The 21,581-nt window shown below is 46.6% G+C and overlaps 1 protein-coding gene across 3 annotated transcripts in view; it reads left to right on the forward strand.

Annotated features, from left to right (window-relative positions):
* Window positions 1-21,581, forward strand: part of LOC115202053 (alpha-1,6-mannosylglycoprotein 6-beta-N-acetylglucosaminyltransferase B-like) — an 82,657-nt gene that overhangs the window by 18,600 nt on the left and 42,476 nt on the right. For 2 of the 3 annotated variants that reach the window (XM_029765917.1, XM_029765910.1), the window contains exons 3-8: window positions 734-881; window positions 5,481-5,590; window positions 9,342-9,415; window positions 9,744-9,911; window positions 12,479-12,643; window positions 19,675-19,844. In XM_029765917.1, the coding sequence (XP_029621777.1) occupies window positions 734-881; window positions 5,481-5,590; window positions 9,342-9,415; window positions 9,744-9,911; window positions 12,479-12,643; window positions 19,675-19,844 (835 nt within the window). The remainder of the gene's footprint in view (window positions 1-733; window positions 882-5,480; window positions 5,591-9,341; window positions 9,416-9,743; window positions 9,912-12,478; window positions 12,644-19,674; window positions 19,845-21,581) is intronic. The other variant, XM_029765925.1, reaches the window with a different exon arrangement.

Genomic DNA, 21,581 nt, shown 5'->3' on the forward strand with positions numbered 1-21,581 from the left:
ATATGAGAACCCCAAAATGTTTTTTGTTGTTGTTCAGAAGTGATAAAAACAAATCTAGGCTATGTTGAATATGCGCAGATGGCGATGGCTTTCTTACTGCAGCCAAGCGTCTCGTGCGTCTGTGCATGAAGTCAGTGTGTCGTGTACAAGAAAAGGGTCTATGTGCATGAATCTCAAACCTCCCACTTGCTGTTTTGCAGCAACAGTCTTCCAATGACCTCCCCACCACCAACTGAAGGACCTTCATCGGATCCCTGTTCTCCCAGCGGGTGGGGGTTTTTGATGCCAGCTGCCCAGCATAGGGCAACCTGTCATCAGCATCTGGCTCTGAGGAACATTCCTCTGAGACGAGCCCTACCCCAAACTATCCTACCCAAAAACATTCAATAAAATTCCATATTGGATTCTGGTTCTGTTGTCATTCAATTATGCCTGTACTCGATTTAACTGTATTTTGCTCTTCAGGGATGAATTGAAGGCAGTCAATTCAGGAAGGGGTTTTAATTTTTTTTTAAATAAAAAAACATTGAAACATTTTTGAAAAATGTAGCTTCTAGTCCTTAGTTTTTAACTAGTCCTCAGTTTGAGAAGTCATTAAAAATAGATGCAGTTTTTTCACATTTTGAATTGTTATTTAAGTTTACTTCAAGTTTACTACAGCCTTCAAATTGAATTGACCCCAGCCCTTGTGCTCTTATAATCTGACCTACTGTATGTGTCTGTGTGTTGGCAGTGCTGGGAGGTCCAGAGTCTCGCGGGGTGCTGAGGAAGATCAGTGATATGCTGGAGGTCATCATGAAGAGGATGGACACTTTGTCCAAACTGGGCAACACCACCACAGACTCCCACAGACTGGATGAGCTCAGCTCAGCACTGGACAGGTAGGGTTCTGGGGTTTGGTAGCAGGCCTGCCATTACATAATGTATGGTGTATGCATGTATTTGTCTGCATATAGACAAATAATTGGAGGATATTTAAACTAGAAGTTGTCTCGTTAGTCTCAACATTTTCCTATCTATTTGCTCTGTTATTGGGTGGACATGGACAGTCAGACAGGGATGCTGCGCTGCCAGACATGCAGAGGCTAACAACCTGGAGTTTGCTCTTCTGTCTCCATGGCAACGGACCTCTCTCATACAGGGGGTTGAGAGGCTCCCTCCTGCCGAGGTTTGCCCATGTCTGACACTCTGGCCATCCCTTCTGGACATCCCTGCTCCTACACTCACTGTCTCACACCAGGAAAATAATCCCGGCTCAAACTATGCCTGAGAGTTGAGCTAACTGCCAGGATGCAGAGTTGTGGATGTTTGATATAGATTCTAACCACCAGAGTAGACAGTATTGTTAGAAAATAAATAACTCCCACTATTCACATTCTATCATGTACAGGCATCTAATTGGCTTCTTTGGGAGGTACTATAGAAATTATGAGGATTTTCTTCCTAAATGTTGCCAGAAAGAGGCCATTCATTGCTGTTTAAGTCAGCCTAACTGTAAGCGATTATGAAAAAGGGGGAGCGTCTCTAGGCTTCAGCACTTTGCCTCTGGTAATAAAGTCTAGTCTGCTTGGTGACCTGCTCAGAATTCAGCCAAGGTGCAGTTTAACAGATACAAACAAAAAACCCAGTGTCACGCCCTGACCATAGAGAGCCTTTTATTCTCTATGTTGGTTAGGTCGGGGTGTAACTAGGGTGGGTAATCTAGGTTGTTCTATTTCTATGTTGGCCTGGTATGGCTCCCAATCAGAGGCAGCTGTTTATCGTTGTCTCTGATTGGGGATCATATTTAGGCAGCCATTTCCCCACTGTGTTTTGTGGGATCTTGTTTTGTTCTTGTGTAGTTACCTGTGAGCACTCCAGAACGTCCCGTTTAGTTTGTTCTGTATTGTTTGTATTTGCTGAAGTTTCACTTTATAATAAAGATGTGGAAGGCTACGTATGCTGCGCCTTGGTCCAGTTCTTACGACGATCGTGACAGAAGATCCCACCACAACAGCACCAAGCAGCGTGCCCAGGAGGAGAAGGTATGCTGGGCTTGGGAGGAGATCAAGGAGGAGAAGATATCCTGGACATGGGAGGAAATCATGGAGGGGGGGGGGCACACGGGGTGGTCGGCGGAGCCGAGGAGCGAACCAGAGACTATCTGGGAGAAGAGGGAGAAATTGGAGGAGAGTGAACGGAGAGTCAGAGACCGTCAGTGAGTTGATGGAGAAATTGGAGGAGAGAGAAATAAGAGAGTTGTTGTGTTGGTGTATGTTGCACGACATTCGCCTTAAGGAGAGTGTTATCTGTTTGATGCCACCTGAGTCAGCTCTCCGTACTCGTCCTGAGGAGCGTGCTAGCAGTCTGGTAAAAACTGTGCCGGCTCCACGCACAAGGTCTCCAGTACGCCTCCACAGCCCTGTATGTCCTGTGCCAGCTCTCCGCACTCGCCTTGGAGCGTATTATTTGTCCGGTACCACGTGTGTGCCGGCTCTACACACCAAGTCTCCAGTACACCTTCACAGCCCAGTACGTCCTGTGCCAGCTCCCCGCACTCGCCGTGCGAAATGTGTCATCGTTCTGGTACGATTTGTGCCGGCTCTATGCACCAATTCTCCAGTGCGCCTCCACAGCCCAGTACGTCCTGTGCCAGCTCCCCGCACCTGCCCTGAAGAGCGTGTCACCAGTCCGGTGCAACCTGTGCCGGTCCCACGCATCAGGCCTCCAGTGCGCCTCCCCAGTCCGGCATGTCCTGTGCCTACTCCCCGCACTCGACCTGAAGTGAGTGTCACCAGTCTGGTACCACCTGTACCGGCTCCATGCACTAGGCCTCCAGTGCGCATCAACAGTCCAGAGCTTCCGGCGACGGTCCCCAGTCCGGAGCCTCCTTTGCGCCGGTCCCCAGTCCAGGCACGGCGTCCAGTCAGCTCCAAGGCCGGAGCCTTCCTCTGCGCTGGTGCCCAGTCCAGGCACGGTGTCCAGTCCCGCTCCATGGCAGGAGCCTTCCTCTGCGCCGATGTCCAGGCACGGCGTCCAGTCCCGCTCCAAGGCCGGAGCCTTCCTCTGTGCCGGTGCCCAGTCCGGGCGTGGCGGTTAACCCAGCTTCATGGCCGGAGCCTTCATCTGCGCCGATACCCAGTCCAGGCACGGCGTTCAGCCTGGCGCCATGGCCGGATCCGGGGTCTGGGCGGGGGTTACGACCTGCACCGGAGCCGCCACCAACGCTAGATGCCCACCCGGACCCTCCCCTATTGAGTCAGGTTTTGCGGCCGGAGTCCGCACCTTTGGAGGGGGTACTGTCACGCCCTGACCATAGAGAGCCTTTTATTCTCTATGTTGGTTAGGTCGGGGTGTGACTAGGGTGGGTAATCTAGGTTGTTCTATGTTGGCCTGGTATGGTTCCCAATCAGAGGCAGCTGTTTATCATTGTCTCGGATTGGGGATCATATTTAGGCAGCCATTTCCCCACTGTGTTTTGTGGGATCTTGTTTTGTTTTTGTGTAGTTGCCTGTGAGCACTCCAGAACGTCATGTTTCATTTGTTCTTTATTGTTTTGTTTGTGCTGAAGTTTCACTTTATAAAAAGATGTGGAACGCTATGTACGCTGCGCCTTGGTCCAGTTCTTACGACGACCGTGACACCCAGCCATTCAGAGTTCACTGTTAGGTCTTTAAAAAGGAATCAGCCGTTTCTCTCTCTTTAATTAAGGCTGTGTATGGTTCTCCAGGGCCAGACACCCATTGTAAATGTATTAGTGGTGTTCTGTAGAGGGAGGGCAGGATTATCTGTCTGGCCACAGGAATGTTTCCTATACTGATCAGTCTGTGCTGCAGTCTGGTGCTGTGTAGAGGACAGCTCTGTCTGTGTCTGGCTCTCATCTGTTCTGACATGCTGCCTCATAGGAGGGAATCGGAAGGGATGGCTAACACTTGCCCATAGGGCAGTACATGGTCAAGTGATATTAGAGGGGGATTTTACGCAAAGTAATGTAGCATTTTAGACACACATACCACACCCATGCTCATACACTTATACTAAAAGCACTGGTCTAGACCATTGCCCATTTCTTCCAACAACAAAAAACTCCCAACCATTCATTTATATGCATATGTTAGATAAAGCTGTAGAGTTTGAACAAAAGCAAAAAGCCAGTGTTGAACACTGTGTACAGTAAGCGTCTCATTGATATGACAGGCTGTTAGACCCCAGATATTGATTTAGCTCTGGTTGATACTCCCTGATAAACAGTGTCTTCAGCTCTGCAGAGTTCATCTATAGTACAGTAGTACTCCTTAAGACCAGCATCAATCCTATTGGAGGGTCCTCAGCCTCCCTGACCAGGTCACAGCAGCCTTGGGAAGATCCAGTATAGAAGTAACAGATAGAGGCTGAATGGACTGGTGATAATTCTGTCTCGGTGGCCTTGCTTTAACCATGGCTATGCCCGTGAGAACATTTAGACCTCAGTTCTCTACAGCACACAGAGGAGCACTGTTCTTTTATACTGTAGGGCCCAGGCGGCTGACTGACTGCATTGAGATTATACACAATCATCATGGCTCCATAAAGACAGCTGGAAATCTCTGTGCCTCTTTGGACCTTTATGTTACATCAGCTAGGGCTGAGATTTCTGTTTTTATCGGAAGGGAGCCAAAGCAAGTTCAAAATGTTCACACTGCCATAATGCTTCAGCTTGGAGTTCCCTGGGCACCTTCCAGTTTTCACTGCTAGTGCCTGAGATAGCTGTGAGTTCAGGGCTATCTCCCTCTTTCTATTGCTGTCTCCTTTTCTCTTTCTCACTCTCTTTTTCTGATTGTTTTGCCAACACTAACATGGCAACAACAAGCCATGGCAGTCAGCTGCCATAAAAGGAATTTGCTAACAACCTAATTGCGCTCTGTTCTCAGTCTCCCAGGGACCTGCTTTAATGTGCTGAGTCACTTTTTCACCTCAACAAATAAATTGTGTCAGAGTTTAAAAGCTTTTTTATTTCACGCTCCAACCAAGTTCCACACAATTATCATTTCCTCTACTTGTTGAAGCTCTTCTCTTTTGGGAGGAAAAAGTAAGCGTATACTGTAGGAGGGTGGACTTAGATGAAAGAAGTAGCCTTCTATGTTTTATTTTTCTAGATGTTTCCAGGGAGTTTAAGGATTGAGATAAAGGATAAAGATTGAATGTGCATTCCCACTGGGCACAGACATCAATTCACATCAATTCCACGTTGGTTCAACATAATTTCATTGAAATGACTAGAAAAAAATTATTCATTCAACCAGTGTGTGCCCGGTGGCTTGTCATGGGGAAAGAGATGGCAGAAATGATCAGATCAGTAAGAAAGAGAAGACATGCCTAACACTTTAATCACCTGTGCCTGCATGTGCCCTATTGATGGTCATTCCTCTGTGTGTTGTGTTTTGTTGTGTGCGTGCGTGTGTGCGTGCGTGCGTGCGTGTGTGCGTGCGTGCATGCGTGTGTGTGTGTGTGTGTGTTGGCAGGATCCAGCCGATTGGTCTGGTGGAGAGGATTCAGGCTATCGCCCAGAACATGTCTGACATGGCTGTGAGGGTGGAGCAGATCCTACAGCGCAGCATGGCCAACAACAGAGGTACGAGAGACACACACACACATCTGACCACTCTTCACATTTGAAAGGGAGTTGTATATGTCTGCCACACTGTAAGACCCTATTGAACATGACAGGCAGCATTTATGACAGTACTTCAAATGATGAGTCTCCATTCATGTCTTTGTAAAGAGAGCTACGCTGCAGGAGGGCTCCATCTCCCTGTCTCAGCATTACATGATGTTCAGTGTATGCTGACGAATTCCCCTCTAGTTAAGAAGATCTGAGACTGTCAGCTTTCTTCTATTAGCTGTCCTCTGCTCAGTTCATTGTGCTCCTGTTCTGTTTGAGCAAGAGATACAGTAGGCTACTTACATGCAAAGCGAGACTAGCCGACACATTAGAAAGCCAATTATAGACTTTGCATATTGTCATTATTTGCCTTGTCATTGAGTAAAGCAGACATATCCTATTCTGTAGAGACTGTTTTTGCTACCAGAACCTAATCCCCTGGCTAATTTAGTGACACCGCTAGTGTTAGCGCTCCACACTGTGACTGCTGTAGTTACAATGGTAATCAAACAGAATGGCTGCTAATCCTTTGTCTGTGATTGCGCTCACCCAGGCTTGGCGGCGTGCTGGTAGAGAAACAGCTTCCGCTCTCTTTAATTGGAGCTGGCTGCCGACGAGAGGGAGGGAGGGAGGCCAGGGAGAGAGGGAACGAAGGAGGGAGGCCGGGGAGAGAGGGAACGAAGGAGGGAGGCCGGGGAGAGAGGGAACGAAGGAGGGAGGCCGGGGAGAGAGGGAACGAAGGAGGGAGGCCGGGGAGAGAGGGAACGAAGGACGGAGGCCGGGGAGAGAGGGAACGAAGGAGGGAGGCCGGGGAGAGCGGGAACGAAGGAGGGAGGCCGGGGAGAGAGGGAACGAAGGAGGGAGGCCGGGGAGAGAGGGAACGAAGGACGGAGGCCGGGGAGAGAGGGAACGAAGGAGGGAGGCCGGGGAGAGAGGGAACAAAGGAGGGAGGCCGGGGAGAGAGGGAACAAAGGAGGGAGGCCAGGGAGAGAGGGAACAAAGGAGGGAGGCCAGGGAGAGAGGGAACGAAGGAGGGAGGCCAGGGAGAGAGGGAACGAAGGAGTGAGACTGGGGAGAGAGGGAACGAAGGAGTGAGACTGGGGAGAGAGGGAACGAAGGAGTGAGACTGTGGAGAGAGGGAACGAAGGAGTGAGACTCTGGAGAGAGGGAACGAAGGAGTGAGACTGGGGAGAGAGGGAACGAAGGAGTGAGACTGGGGAGAGAGGGAACGTGGGGGAGAGAGGTGATTTTATTAATCAAGCCCACGCAGTGTTGTCTATCTACTGTTCTCAGTAGGCATCAGAGATCAGCAAGGGAAGCCAGTCTTTCAGAAGTGGCTATTAACTAACCAAACAGTCTGTCTAACACTCTGTTCTATCCCCATGACCACTAGTTAACTAACCCAACAGTCTGTCTAACACTCTGTTCTATCCCCATGGCAACTAGTTAACTAACCCAACAGTCTGTCTAACACTCTGTTCTATCCCCATGACCACTAGTTAACTAACCCAACAGTCTGTCTAACACTATGTTCTATCCCCATGGCCACTAGTTAACCTCTCTAGGGTATGTGGGACGAAATCGTCCCACCTACTCAACAGCCAGTGGAATCCCGTGGCGTGATATTCAAATACCTTAGAAATGCTATTACTTCAATTTCTCAAACATATGACTATTTTACAGCATTTTAAAGACAAGACTCTCGTTAATCTAACCACACTGTCCGATTTCAAAAAGGCTTTACAACGAAAGCAAAACATTAGATTATGTCAGCAGAGTACCCAGCCAGAAATAATCAGACACCCATTTTTCAAGCTAGCATATAATGTCACATAAACCCAAACCACAGCTAAATGCAGCACTAACCTTTGATGATCTTCATCAGATGACACTCCTAGGACATTATGTTACACAATACATGCATGTTTTGTTCAATCAAGTTCATATTTATATCAAAAAACAGCTTTTTACATTAGCATGTGACGTTCAGAACTAGCATACCATACCCACCACAAACTTCCGGTGAATTTACTAAATTACTCACGATAAACGTTCACAAAAAACATAACAATTATTTTAAGAATTATAGATACAGAACTCCTTTATGCAATCGCTATGTCCGATTTTAAAATAGCTTTTCGGCAAAAGCACATTTTGCAATATTCTGAGTAGATAGCTCGCCATCACGGGCTAGCTATTTTGACACCCACCAAGTTTGGCACTCGCCAAACTCAGATTTACTATAAGAAAAATTGGATTACCTTTTCTGTTCTTCGTCAGAATGCACTCCCAGGACTTCTACTTCAATAACAAATGTTGGTTTCAAAATAATCCATAGTTATGTTCAAATATCCTCCTATTGTTCGTGCGTTCAAGACACTATCCGAAGGGTGACACGCCCGACCCGTTTCGTGAAAAAAAATTCTAAATATTCCATTACCGTACTTCTAAGCATGTCAACCGCTGTTTAAATCAATTTTTATGCGATTTTTCTCGTAAAAAAGCGATAATATTCCGACCGGGAAACCCTGTTTTCGTTCAAAGACGAAAAAATTAAAACATGGAGTCGTCTCGTGCACACGCCACCAGTCTCATTGTTCTCTGATCGACCACTATCCAAATGCGCTACTGTTTTTCAGCAATGGGCTGCAAAGTCATCATTCAACGTTCTGCCGCCTTCTGAGAGCCTATGGGAGCCGTAGGAAGTGTCACGTTACAGCAGAGATCCTCAGTTTTCAATAAAGAGAGTGTAGAAGGCCAAGAAATGGTCAGAGAGGGCACTTCCTGTAAGGAATCTTCTCAGGTTTTTGCCTGCCATATGAGTTCTGTTATACTCACAGACACCATTCAAACAGTTTTAGAAACTTTAGGGTGTTTTGTATCCAAATCAAACAATTATATGCATATTCTAGTTTCTGGGCAGGAGTAATAACCAGATTAAATCGGGTACGTTTTTTATCCGGCCGTGCAAATACTGCCCCCTACCCTAGAGAGGTTAACTAACCCAACAGTCTAACTCTCTGTTCTATCCCCATGGCCACTAGTTAACTAACCCAACAGTCTAACACTCTGTTCTATCCCCATGACCACTAGTTAACTAACCCAACAGTCTGTCTAACACTCTGTTCTATCCCCATGGCCACTAGTTAACTAACCCAACAGTCTGTCTAACACTCTGTTCTATCCCCATGACCACTAGTTAACTAACCCAACAGTCTGTCTAACACTCTGTTCTATCCCATGGCCACTAGTTAACTAACCCAACAGTCTGTCTAACACTCTGTTCTATCCCCATGGCCACTAGTTAACTAACCCAACAGTCTGTCTAACACTCTGTTCTATCCCCATGGCCACTAGTTAACTAACCCAACAGTCTGTCTAACACTCTGTTCTATCCCCATGGCCACTAGTTAACTAACCCAACAGTCTGTCTAACACTCTATTCTATCCCCATGACCACTAGTTAACTAACCCAACAGTCTGTCTAACACTCTATTCTATCCCCATGACAAGGAGAGTTCTGCTCTAATACAATAGACTAGTGCTAAAGCCAAGATATGCTCCCTTTTAGGTATGACCTGTTGAAAAGCTTGTCTGGTTCCTGCCTCAACTGCTCCATACTCTCCTCATAGGGCTGAATAGCAAAGTTATGAGCAGGTATTTTAAGGATTCTGCCCATAGGGAGGTGTTTGTTGTTAATACATGTGTTTTTGTCCCACAGTTAAGGATGGCACAACAGGACAGTGTGAGGTGCCCAAAGACCCTCACTACCCAGACTGCCCCAGCAAGGTGGATGTAAGTCCGCATGTCATGCAATTTCACAGTGGTTCTCCTGATCCCACAGCCCCTATGTCCTTTTGCTCTTGGACTGTTTATTACCCTGCAACTCCAGCTTTACGATCAGCTTCAATCAACCCTGCCTTGTTTCATAAGGATCAATGTCTAGTGCTGTGTTCAGATCAATGAAAGGACCTTGACCAAGTCCAAGTCACATTTCATGGGTTCCTTAGCTATAATACATTCATTTCTACACTGACATTTGACATTCTTTGACCTCCTTTGATCCATAGAGATACTGTATATATTTATTATTACTTGAGTCTGCCTTGACCTTTCCCCTCAGTGGATGCGTGCCCGCTGGACCTCAGACCCCTGCTATGCCTTCTATGGGGTGGACGGCTCCGACTGCTCCTTCCTCATCTACCTGAGTGAGGTGGAGTGGTTCTGCCCCCCTCTGACCTGGAGGAACCAGACCACCACACCCACGCACAAACCTTTCCCCAAGAGACAGGTGGGATAGCTGGGTTGGCATGGGCTGTTTACAGGGCTGCTACTGTGTGTGTGTGTGTGTGTGTACATAGTTTGTGTCTATGATACTAGTCTTTGTATTTCATCTCTACTCTAATTTCCCTGTATCCGACTGCCACACAGTCTCCTGGGAGGGTAGTGTGGATAGACAGTCACTCACAGACAGTCTATTCTCCCTCTGCCTTGAATCTTGGCTGTCGCTGTTTTTCTTGTGAGAGCAGCATTCCAGTTATTTATGGGTCCACCAGGGCCAGGTGTTCTAGTTACAGCCCCCTTGCTGTTCCCCCGAGCTCTGTACACTACACACCAATGGGTCGGCTGCTCATTTAAATTATCTGTGCAGCTTAATCATGGATTCTAATTACCTGCCTGGATCCAGCTGGACTAATCCTGTGACTTCTCTCAGGTGTTCCTCTGCATTCACAGAAGCACCTACAAGTTGCTTTCCAAACAATAATTAACTTGAGTGTGAAAGTAATGCATCTCATATTGATTTTGTATGTGTGCATAATCAAGAGAGTGTGTGTGGAAGGAAAGAGGGATTGTGTGTCCCCACTGTGTGAGAGAGAGACGGAGAGGTCTGTGTGACTGTGTGTCATTTATACGTCCTCTGTGATCCCTTATGCGGTTACAACATTGATTAGCACGTGGCTGCTCGGATTGCACTGTGATCCAGTGATTTAAAAAGGGCTGGGAAACATGCGGAGTGAAATGAAGGCAGCCTGTTTATGAGCATGAGGCAGGAGTCCCTCAGGCAACACTATCTGAGAGCCCTGCTTCCAGGGGGAATGGGTATGACAGTGAGAGCAGTACTGATATAACACCCATCTCCACTCAACTCCAAGTAGGGCTGCTGGATATTGGTGGTTACAATGTGGCTGTTTTGTACAGGCTTGGGGAGGTGTTTAATGTATTAATTAAGTGTTTAATATATTGGACTTATATATATGCTGATCAAAAAAAAAGGGAACACTTAAACAACACAATGTAACTCCAAGTCAATCACACTTCTGTGAAATCAAACTGTCCACTTAGGAAGCAACACTGATTGACAATACATTTCACATGCTGTTGTGCAAATGGAATAGACAACAGGTGGAAATGATAGGCAATTAGCAAGACACCCCCAATGCTTCCTGGCTGATGTTTTGGTCACTTTTGAATGCTGGCGGTGCTTTCACTCTAGAGGTAGCATGAGACGGAGTCTACAACCCACACAAGTGGCTCAGGTAGTGCAGCTCATCCAGGATGGCACATCAATGCGAGCTGTGGCAAGAAGGTTTGCTGTGTCTGTCAGCGTAGTGTCCAGAGCATGGAGGCGCTACCAGGAGACAGGCCAGTACATCAGGAGACGTGGAGGAGGCTGTAGGAGGGCAACAACCCAGCAGCAGGACCGCTACCTCCGCCTTTGTGCAAGGAGGAGCAGGAGGAGCACTGCCAGAGCCCTGCAAAATGACCTCCAGCAGGCCACAAATGTGCATGTGTCTGCTCAAACGGTCAGAAACAGACTCCATGAGGGTGGTATGAGAGCCCGACGTCCACAGGTGGGGGTTGTGCTTACAGCCCAACACCGTGCAGGACGTTTGGCATTTGCCAGAGAACACCAAGATTGGCAAATTCGCCACTGGCGCCCTGTGCTCTTCACAGATGAAAGCAGGTTCACACTGAGCACGTGACAGACGTGACAGAGTCTGGAGACGCCGTGGTGAACGTTCTGCTGCCTGCAACATCCTCCAGCATGACCGGTTTGGCGGTGGGTCAGTCATGGTGTGGGGTGGCATTTCTTTGGGGGGCCGCACAGCCCTCCATGTGCTCGCCAGAGGTAGCCTGACTGCCATTAGGTACCGAGATGAGATCCTCAGACCCCTTGTGAGACCATATGCTGGTACGGTTGGCCCTGGGTTCCTCCTAATGCAAGACAATGCTAGACCTCATGTGGCTGGAGTGTGTCAGCAGTTCCTGCAAGAGGAAGGCATTGATGCTATGGACTGGCCCGCCCGTTCCCCAGACCTGAATCCAATTGAGCACATCTGGGACATCATGTCTCGCTCCATCCACCAACGACACGTTGCACCACAGACTGTCCAGGAGTTGGCGGATGCTTTAGTCCAGGTCTGGGAGGAGATCCCTCAGGAGACCATCCGCCACCTTATCAGGAGCATGCCCAGGCATTGTAGGGAGGTCATACAGGCACGTGGAGGCCACACACACTACTGAGCCTCAATTTGACTTGTTTTAAGGACATTACATCAAAGTTGGATCAGCCTGTAGTGTGGTTTTCCACTTTAATTTTGAATGTGACTCCAAATCCAGACCTCCATGGGTTGATAAATTGGATTTCCATTGATTATTTTTGTGTGATTTTGTTGTCAGCACATTCAACTATGTAAAGAAAAAAGTATTTAATAAGATTATTTCATTCATTCAGATCTAGAATGTGTTATTTTAGTGTTCCCTTTATTTTTTTGAGCAGCTTTTTCTAGGTGCTCATAGCGATTAACATAGTAAGGGGAGAAGAAAAATGTAGATGTTCCTTTTCCTGTCCTCCAGTCGGCATTCCGGTCAGACATCGAGGCCCTCCTGGAGCAGGTGGGTACGGGGAAGGAGTCTCTGAGTTTCATGAAGAGAAGGATGCGCAGGCTGACTGCACAGTGGGCCTCGGCTGCACGCAGGCTAGATGACAGTCTGAGGAGTCAATGGAGGGAGCAGAAGAGGGTGAGTGTGCTGTGACTGTGGAGAGAGAGAGAGAGAGTTTCTGTGTCTCTGCTATGAGTCAAAAGGTTGACAGTTCACTCATATCTCTTCCCATGACAGTGCAGGCCAGTAATATGCTGTACAGGTAGGTGCCCATTTTGGTTTGCTATATTTGATTCTCGAAAAAATAGGCAGAGACACAACTGACAAAAAGATGGAAGGTTGACCAAAGATGGATCAAGACGAGGTGGCCTTCATGAACATTAGTGGTGACGTTTTTCTCCACTAGCCATTACGGACCCATTTGCTGTGAGTGGTGTTACTGTGAATGGCAGAGAGAAGTAGATTTGTAAGGAGGAGACTGACCAGCCGTTATCAGGAGAGCAGGCCTGGGATGTATTGTCTTTAGTGCTCTTTAACCAGCCTATCATTTACAGGGACATTTTGAAAGAGTGGTGGAGGAGCCTGAATACAGGAACACTGCTTTACCATCACCGATGAAATGACAATGACTGTAGAATCTCCCCAAGCCTGCCCTTTGTGTTGAAAACCTTTTCGTAATGTCATAAACGGTTATAAATCAACCTCAGAATAATATTGGCGTGTGTGTGTGCACATGCCTGTGCTTGTCTGCAGTGCATTAGATGGATTAAACAGTAGCTGTGCTGATTTTCCTTTCACAGTGAAGTGAATAACATTGACGAGCTAACCACCTCTGTCACCAGCTCCATAAGGAAATGCATCGGCGATGTTGTTCCCATAGTGAAGGGTCGCTGCTTCCCCAAACAAAAGCCCTGGATTAACACTGAGGTTTGCGCTAAAATAAAGGATAGGGGACAAAGGATACCGCACACAGGGCTATCGCAGACAACTCTGAGGCTACGGCTGAGGAAAGGAACAAGTACAAGAAGTCCCGCTACGCAAAATATCAAAAGGACAATAAGGTATAAGGTGGAATAATACTACACAGGCTCCGACACCCGTGGCTACAGTCCATTACGGATTACAAAGGAAGACGTGCTCTGTCCAACAATGCCTCTCTTCCAGATGAACTCATTGCATTTTATGCACGCTTCGACCATAACAACACCGTTTCATGCGTGAGGGCCCCCACCAACCCAGAGAACTGGGTTATCTCGCTCTCCGAGGCCAATGTAAGATCTTTAATCAGGTCAACACTCTCAAGGACGCGGGGCCAGACAGTATTCAAGGGCATGTTCTCAGAGCATGCGCAGATTAGCTGGCAGGCATATTCACTATCATCGTTCCTGTTCCCAAGAACTCTAAGGCTTCAAGCCATAATGACTACCCCCCTGAAGTGCTTTGAAAGGCTAGTGATGGCGCACATCAACTCCATCATCCCAGACACCCTAGACCCACCCTAATTTGCATACCGCCCCAACAGATCCAAAAACAACTTAATCGCAATTGCACTCCACACTGCCCTCACCCACCTAGATAAGAGGAATACCTATGTGAGAATGCTGTTCACTGACTACGGCTCAGCGTTCAACATTGTCCACTAAAGGTTTGTCACCAAGCTAAGGACCCTGGGACTGAACACCTCCCTCTGCAACTGGATCCTGGACTTCCTGACGGGCCGCCCCCAGGTGTTGAGGGTAGGCAACATCACCTCTGCCATGCTGACCCACAACATGGGGGCCCCACACGGGTGTGTGCTTAGTCCCCTCCTGTACTACCTGTTCACCCACTACTGCGTGGCCATGCACGACTCCAACACCATCAAGTTGCTGACGACACAACGTTGGTAGGCCTGATCACTGGAGACAATGAGACACCCTACAGGGAGGAGGTCAGTGACCTGGCAGTGTGGTGCCGGGACAACAATCTCTCCCTCAACGACAGTAAGACCAAGGAGCTGATCAACACATCGATGGGGCTGCAGTGGAGCGGGTCGAAAGCTTCAGGTTCCTCTGTGTCCAAACCACTAAGGACTTTAAAATGGTCCATTCATACATGCACAGTCGTGAAGAAGGCACAACATTGCCCCTTCCACCTTTTATTTACATTTTTAATGAATCTTTATTTAACTAGGCAAGTCAATTAAGAACAAATTCTTATTTACAATGACGGATTACCAAGAGGCAAAAGGCCTCCTGCGGGGACAAAACACACATCACGACAAGAGAGACACCACAATATTACATAAAGAGAGACCTAAGACAACACAACATGGCAGCAAGCAACACAACATGGCAGCAAGCAACACAACATGGCAGCAAGCAACACAACATGGCAGCAAGCAACACAACATGGCAGCAAGCAACACAACATGGCGGCAACACAGCATGGTGACAACACAGCATGGTGACAACACAGCAGGGCCGGCAGGTAGCCTAGTGGTTAGAGCGTTGGGCCAGTACCCAAAAGGTTGCTGGATCGAATCCCCGAGCTGACAAGTTAAAAATATGTTGTTCTGCTTCTGAACAAGGTAGTTTAACCCACTGTTCCCCGGTAAACTGTCATTGTAAATAAGAATTTGTTCTTAACTGACTTGCCTAGTTAAATAAAGGTACAAAAAACATGACAACACAACATAGCAGCAACATTGCAGCAGTACAACATAGTAGCAGCACAAACTTTGTTAGGCAAAGAAGACAATGCAGCCACAAGTGTCAGTAAGAGTGTCTTTGAAAGTAGAGATTGAGATAAAACTGTCCAGTTTGAGTGTTTGTTGCAGCTCTTTCCAGTCGCTAGCTTCAGCAAACTGAAAAGAGGAGTGACCCAGGGATGAGTGTGCTTTGGGGACCTTTAACAGAATGTGACTGGCAGAACGGGTGTTGTATGTGGAGGATGAGGGTTGCAGTTGGTATCTCAGATTGGGGGGAGTGAGGCCTAACAGCGTTTAATAAATAATCTTCAACCAGTGGGTCTTGCGCCGGGTATACAGAAGATGACCAGTTTACAGAGGAGTAGGAGTATTGATGTGTCCTACAAGGAGCATCGGTGGCAAATCTGATGGCCGAAGAACATCTAGCCTCTCGAGAACACCCTTACCTGCCAATCTATAAACTACATCTCCGTAATCTACATCTCCGTAATCTAGCATGGTCATCTGAATCAGGGTTAGTTTGGCAGCTGGGTTGAAAGAGGAGCGATTACAATAGAGGAAACCAAGTCTAGATTCAACCTTAGCCTGCCGCTTGGATGTGTGCTGAGAGAAGGGATGAGGTTGAAAAGGTTTGGCATGGGCCCTCATGACAGATCCTCAAAAAGTTCTACAGCTGCACCATTGAGAGCATCTTGAGGTAAGGTGGTATGGAAACAGCACTGCCCTCTATGCCATGGCGCTACAGAGGGTGATTCGGATAGCCCAGTACATCACTGGGGCCGAGCTCCCTGCCATCCAGAACCTCTATATCAGGCAGTATGAAAATAAGGCTCGGAATATCATTAAAGACTCCAGCCACCCAAGCCATAGACTGTTCTCTCTGCTTCTGCATGGCAAGCGGTACCGGGACATCAAGAATGACACCTATGCACACTCACAGGACTCTACATACTCACGCACACTGACACTCCAACACACACACACACACAACATGCACACACACTCGCATACAATCATAATTTGCGCTGCTGCTACTCTATCATCCTGATGTCTAGTCATCTTTCCTCTATATCTACCTATATCCCTCCAGTATCCCTGCACATTGGAAATATGGTATTGGAACTGACCCTTTATAAACTGTGTTCTTCTTATGTTTATTTCTCATGGGTTACTGTTCTACCTTATTTTTAGTGCTACATTGATATTGATTACTACATTGTTGGATTTGGAGCTTGCAAGAAAGGTATTTCACTGTACTTGTGCACACGGCGTTAAAAACTTGAAGCTTGAATTATTCACAAAACCAAGGCTGGGAAAGGTATAGATTGACTGCAGTATTCTTTGAGTTTACCACTCCGAGCATTCTCTTTATGCAAACCCCTCCTTTAATCCTTCTCTAGTTAAAAAGAGGCTCATAACTTCAAACGCCTGAGTGAACATGAGACGCAGTGATTGATAGGTGTTTGCTTTGGGAAAGCAGGCCAGTCTGGTCTTTGGCCAAGAGATGCTTTCAGAACGTATATAAATAGGATTCTTCTTTTCATCAGTCTCTCTTTAGAGAACTATTAGCTTGGATAAGCCAGCACCAGCGCTGTCAACACACAGCATCCTTCCCAAGCCTGTTCCTTGATCAGCCTCCAAAAAGAAGAGTCTCTGTTGTTCTTTTTTAACGGTGTGTTCAACAGCAATAGTTACTGTCCATTAACTGGCCCCTCTGTGCTTAGAAAACAGACGAGGAGGAACTGCTGTGCTGCTGTGAAAACGCAGATGAGAGAACGATAATCTGCCGATGGAAATACTCATTTGAAGGGAGACTTCACAGAGGAGTGGAACTAGACAGCAGCCGTCTACCCCACCTGTCTCTCTCCTCTCTGTTTGCAACCTTGATTTTTCTGTCTTTTTCTCTCTACACTGCACTGAACTGTACTTTCATAAAGGCAAAATTGCTGTAGACAACTTTTTAAACTTCCAATTCCTTTTTGTAGTAATTTGAAAATGAATTATTTCATGTAGTTATGGTGATGTGACAAGTATTGTGTGGCTGGCATGAGTACCCTGGCACTGCAGTGACATGAGGATTCACTGGCATCATAGATGGGGGCCTGTTGAGGTACTTCTGCCTGGTCATGGCGAGACATTTGTGATGACATACAGTGGGGGAAAAAAGTATTTGATCCCCTGCTGATTTTGTACGTTTGATCAGTCTATAATTTTAATGGAAGGTTTATTTGAACAGTGAGAGACAGAATAACAACAAAAATATCCAGAAAAACGCATGTCAAAAATGTTATAAATTGATTTGCATTTTAATGAGGGAAATAAGTATTCGACCCCCTCTCAATCAGAAGGATTTCTGGCTCCCAGGTGTCTTTTATACAGGTAACGAGCTGAGATTAGGAGCACACTCTTAAAGGGAGTGCTCCTAACCGCAGATTGTTACCTGTAAAAAAGACACCTGTCCACAGAAGCAATCAATCAATCAGATTCCAAACTCTCCACCATGGCCAAGATCAAAGAGCTCTCCAAGGATGTCAGGGACAAGATTGTAGACCTACACAAGGCTGGAATGGGCTACAAGACCATCGCCAAGCAGCTTGGTGAGAAGGTGACAACATTTGGTGCGATTATTCGCAAATGGAAGAAACACAAAAGAACTGTCAATATCCCTCGGCCTGGGGCTCCGTGCAAGATCTCACCTCGTGGAGTTGCAATGATCATGAGAACGGTGAGGAATCAGCCCAGAACTACACGGGAGGATCTTGTCAATGATCTCAAGGCAGCTGGGACCATAGTCACCAAGAAAACAATTGGTAACACACTACGCCGTGAAGGACTGAAATCCTGCAGCGCCTGCAAGATCCCCCTGCTCAAGAATACATATACAGGCCTGTCTGAAGTCTGCCAATGAACATCTGAATGATTCAGAGGACAACTGGGTGAAAGTGTTGTGGTCAGATGAGACCAAAATGGAGCTCTTTGGCATCAACTCAACTCGCCGTGTTTGGAGGAGGAGGAATGCTGCCTATGACCCCAAGAACACCATCTCCACCGTCAAACATGGAGGTGGAAACATTATGCTTTGGGGGTGTTTTTCTGCTAAGGGGACAGGACAACTTCACCGCATCAAAGGGACGATGGACGGGGCCATGTACCGTCAAATCTTGGGTGAAAACCTCCTTCCCTCAGCCAGGGCATTGAAAATGGGTCGTGGATAGGTATTCCAGCATGACAATGACCCAAAACACACGGCCAAGGCAACAAAGGAGGGGCTCAAGAAGAAGCACATTAAGGTCCTGGAGTGGCCTAGCCAGTCTCCAGACCTTAATCCCATAGAAAATCTGTGGAGGGAGCTGAAGGTTCGAGTTGCCAAACGTCAGCCTCGAAACCTTAATGACTTGGAGAAGATCTGCAAAGAGGAGTGGGACAAAATCCCTCCTGAGATGTGTGCAAACCTGGTGGCCAACTACAAGAAACGTCTGACCTCTGATTGCCAACAAGGGTTTTGCCACCAAGTGCTAAGTCATGTTTTGCAGAGGGGTCAAATACTTATTTCCGTCATTAAAATGCTAATCATTTTATAACATTTTTGACATGCATTTTTCTGGATTTTTTGTTGTTGTTTTTCTGTCTCTCACTGTTCAAATAAACCTACTATTAAAATTATAGACTGATCATTTCTTTGTAAGTGGGCAAACGTACAAAATCAGCAGGGGATCAAATACTTTTTCCCCCCACTGTATGTTAACGAAAGCAGAGCAATAAATCGCAATTGATTGTCATCGATTTCCCTCTTTGTATTGAGTGTGCACTGTGCAGTCATCTTGTCCTCTAGCAATTTCCCTGCATTGTGCAATATTCAATGGGTCTGTGTTGGCTGCCTTCACTGTGTCCTTCTTTTTCTCCCGTCTTTAGTCAGAATGGTTAAACTAGTTTGGAGCACAAACCCCAGAGTGGTTAGCTACTTTACCTTTTAGAAGTAAGATGAGAAAGTTTTGTGAGTCAAAAGTAACTGGGGAAGAATTAAAGGCTGCCATCTGTTGAGAAATCACAGTCTGATTTCATTACACAGTTAACAGGCTGGAAGTCCCATCCTCTCCCATCAGCAATTAAAACAGTCTTGTACCATTAGGCATATTAATTATCTTCAGCAGGTCAATCACTATTCAGATTCCAGATTCAGAAATGGTGTTTTCCAAGATTTGCTTGGGGACAAATGTTTCATGGCTTGCATTACTACTCTTCCTGTCTTCTAGCATAAATATTCAGTTTGTTGCAATTCATCTCTCTTATCTCCATTCATCTCTATTCCAGGACCAGTGGTTTGGGGTGATCTGAGATGTACAGACATGAATGAAGCTAATAGAGAGAGCTATGGATAAGAACCATGGATCAGTCCTATTAGTTGGGAGCTCATCAGAATGAGACTGGAAACTCTTCAACCCTATGGTTCCAACCCCTCAACCCTCCGTTTGTTTCTCAGATCCTGGTGCACGTAGGCTTCCTGACAGAGGAGTCAGGGGACGTGTTCAGCCCCAAGGTCCTGAAGGGAGGTCCTCTGGGGGAGATGGTCCAGTGGGCCGACATCCTCACAGCCCTGCACGTCCTGGGACACAACCTCAAGATCTCTGTCTCGCTGAAGGAGCTGCAGGGGTGAGTCAGATGATGTCATATTCTATCTATGTCTATATCTATATGTAAGGATGGGACCTATCACAGTGGTCAGACAGAGTCTAGTGGTTCAGAACAACTTCCTCTGGCTCAGAGTATATAAAGTCATGCATGAGAGAGGACTTTTTCAGCACCATGGATAGCTCCAGGGAGAACCGTGCTATGGCCTTTCTAACTGTTCTGTCAATTCTTAATCCCCTCAGGAATGCTCTAGTCCTGTGACATGTATTTATTGAGAGTCATGTGATTTGTTGTGACGACATGATATTTTTCCCCACTTTGAGATGTTTTTTTTGCACACACATTTGGGTGAACAAACAAGCTTATTTCTCTGGCACTCATGTCATACATATCTTATAAACACATCTCTATTTATACCGTCTTACCTCTTTAGGTGATGTGTAACCATGTATAAGGCAGCCCATCTCAGGGTTCATTCCCACGCAGTGTGTTTGGTCACATTTGGTCTCACCCTGATAAGCTTCCTGTCTCCCTGTGGACTGGAGTTCCAGCCAGACAGACAGTGTGTGTTCCTCTCCCAGCTCACTGACCCCAGACAGACAGCGTTTATGTGTTCTTCTTCCAGCTCACTGACCCCAGACTGATAGCAGTGGCTGGCTGGGCCACAGAGCAACATTCTGTCTAACCAAGGCTTTATTTATCCATCTGAAAAGATAACGCTATTGATTTTCAAATCGGCCAGGTGTGACTGCTGGAGTTAAGAGAGCAGATGGTTCAATCTGGGAGTAAATGCCATAAACGTCTTGGAGGACCCAGTCCCGGCCTCTCCTTTTATATTTTACCCTTTCCCAGTTTCACCCGGCCTGGTCAAAATTGCAGTGTTTAAGTCAGACTGGAGATATCGGATATTGTCGATTCCTGCCAGTGCAGACGTGAGGCTGAGAGAAATTGGACAGGCAGCAGCATATGGTGTGGCTTCTGTTATTGAACACATATTCCTCACTGTGGGGAAGCGTCAGAGTTAGAGCTGCACTGAAGACTTAGAGCTTCCCTGTGATCTCAAATTTGAGTTTTGAAGAAAGCGGCTTTGATAAGGGTAGACTGGAGATCAGTGAGAGCGGATGGGATTCTGCCTCTTCTGCCCACGCTATTATTTACCTCACTAATTGGTGTCATGGAGTATTGAATTACTGCATTCAGTCACCACAGGGAATGTGTCTTGTGAATGTTGATGAAACCGCATGAGACTGACAGTAATTGTCAGTCAGAAACAAATTGGAGCTGTGCTAAAGCCATGTTAGGCTCTGTTTCCGAAGGTTGAAATGCTCTGTGTGTGTGTGTGTGTGTGTGTGTGTGTGTGTGTGTGTGTGTGTGTGTGTGTGTGTGTGTGTGTGTGTGTGTGCGTGTGTTCTAGTGTGTTTGTTTATTGGTATATGTGATGGTCTACTGTAAGGCCCATGCAGCTCTCTATTTGTCAGGAAATGGAATGTGCAGCCTTAGAGAAAATATAATAGAAGGTTGAAATTGGAGCCTATTGGATTTATCAGACAGACCATTTCACCCTTTTTCTCACAGAGAAAAGAGATGCAGTACATTTCCCACTCTCTTTTTATGATCCTATCTTCTCAAATTGGCCAATAAAAGAGATGCTGAATGTCCAATAAATTCCTTTCCAGGAACATTAATGAATAGGAAAATCAGACATTTCTCTCCGTCTCTACCTCCCTCTCTCACACTCTCTCTCTCTCTCACTATTAA

This window comes from Salmo trutta, chromosome 1 (assembly GCF_901001165.1).
Source record: "Salmo trutta chromosome 1, fSalTru1.1, whole genome shotgun sequence".
In the NCBI taxonomy this organism is placed as follows: domain Eukaryota; kingdom Metazoa; phylum Chordata; class Actinopteri; order Salmoniformes; family Salmonidae; genus Salmo; species Salmo trutta.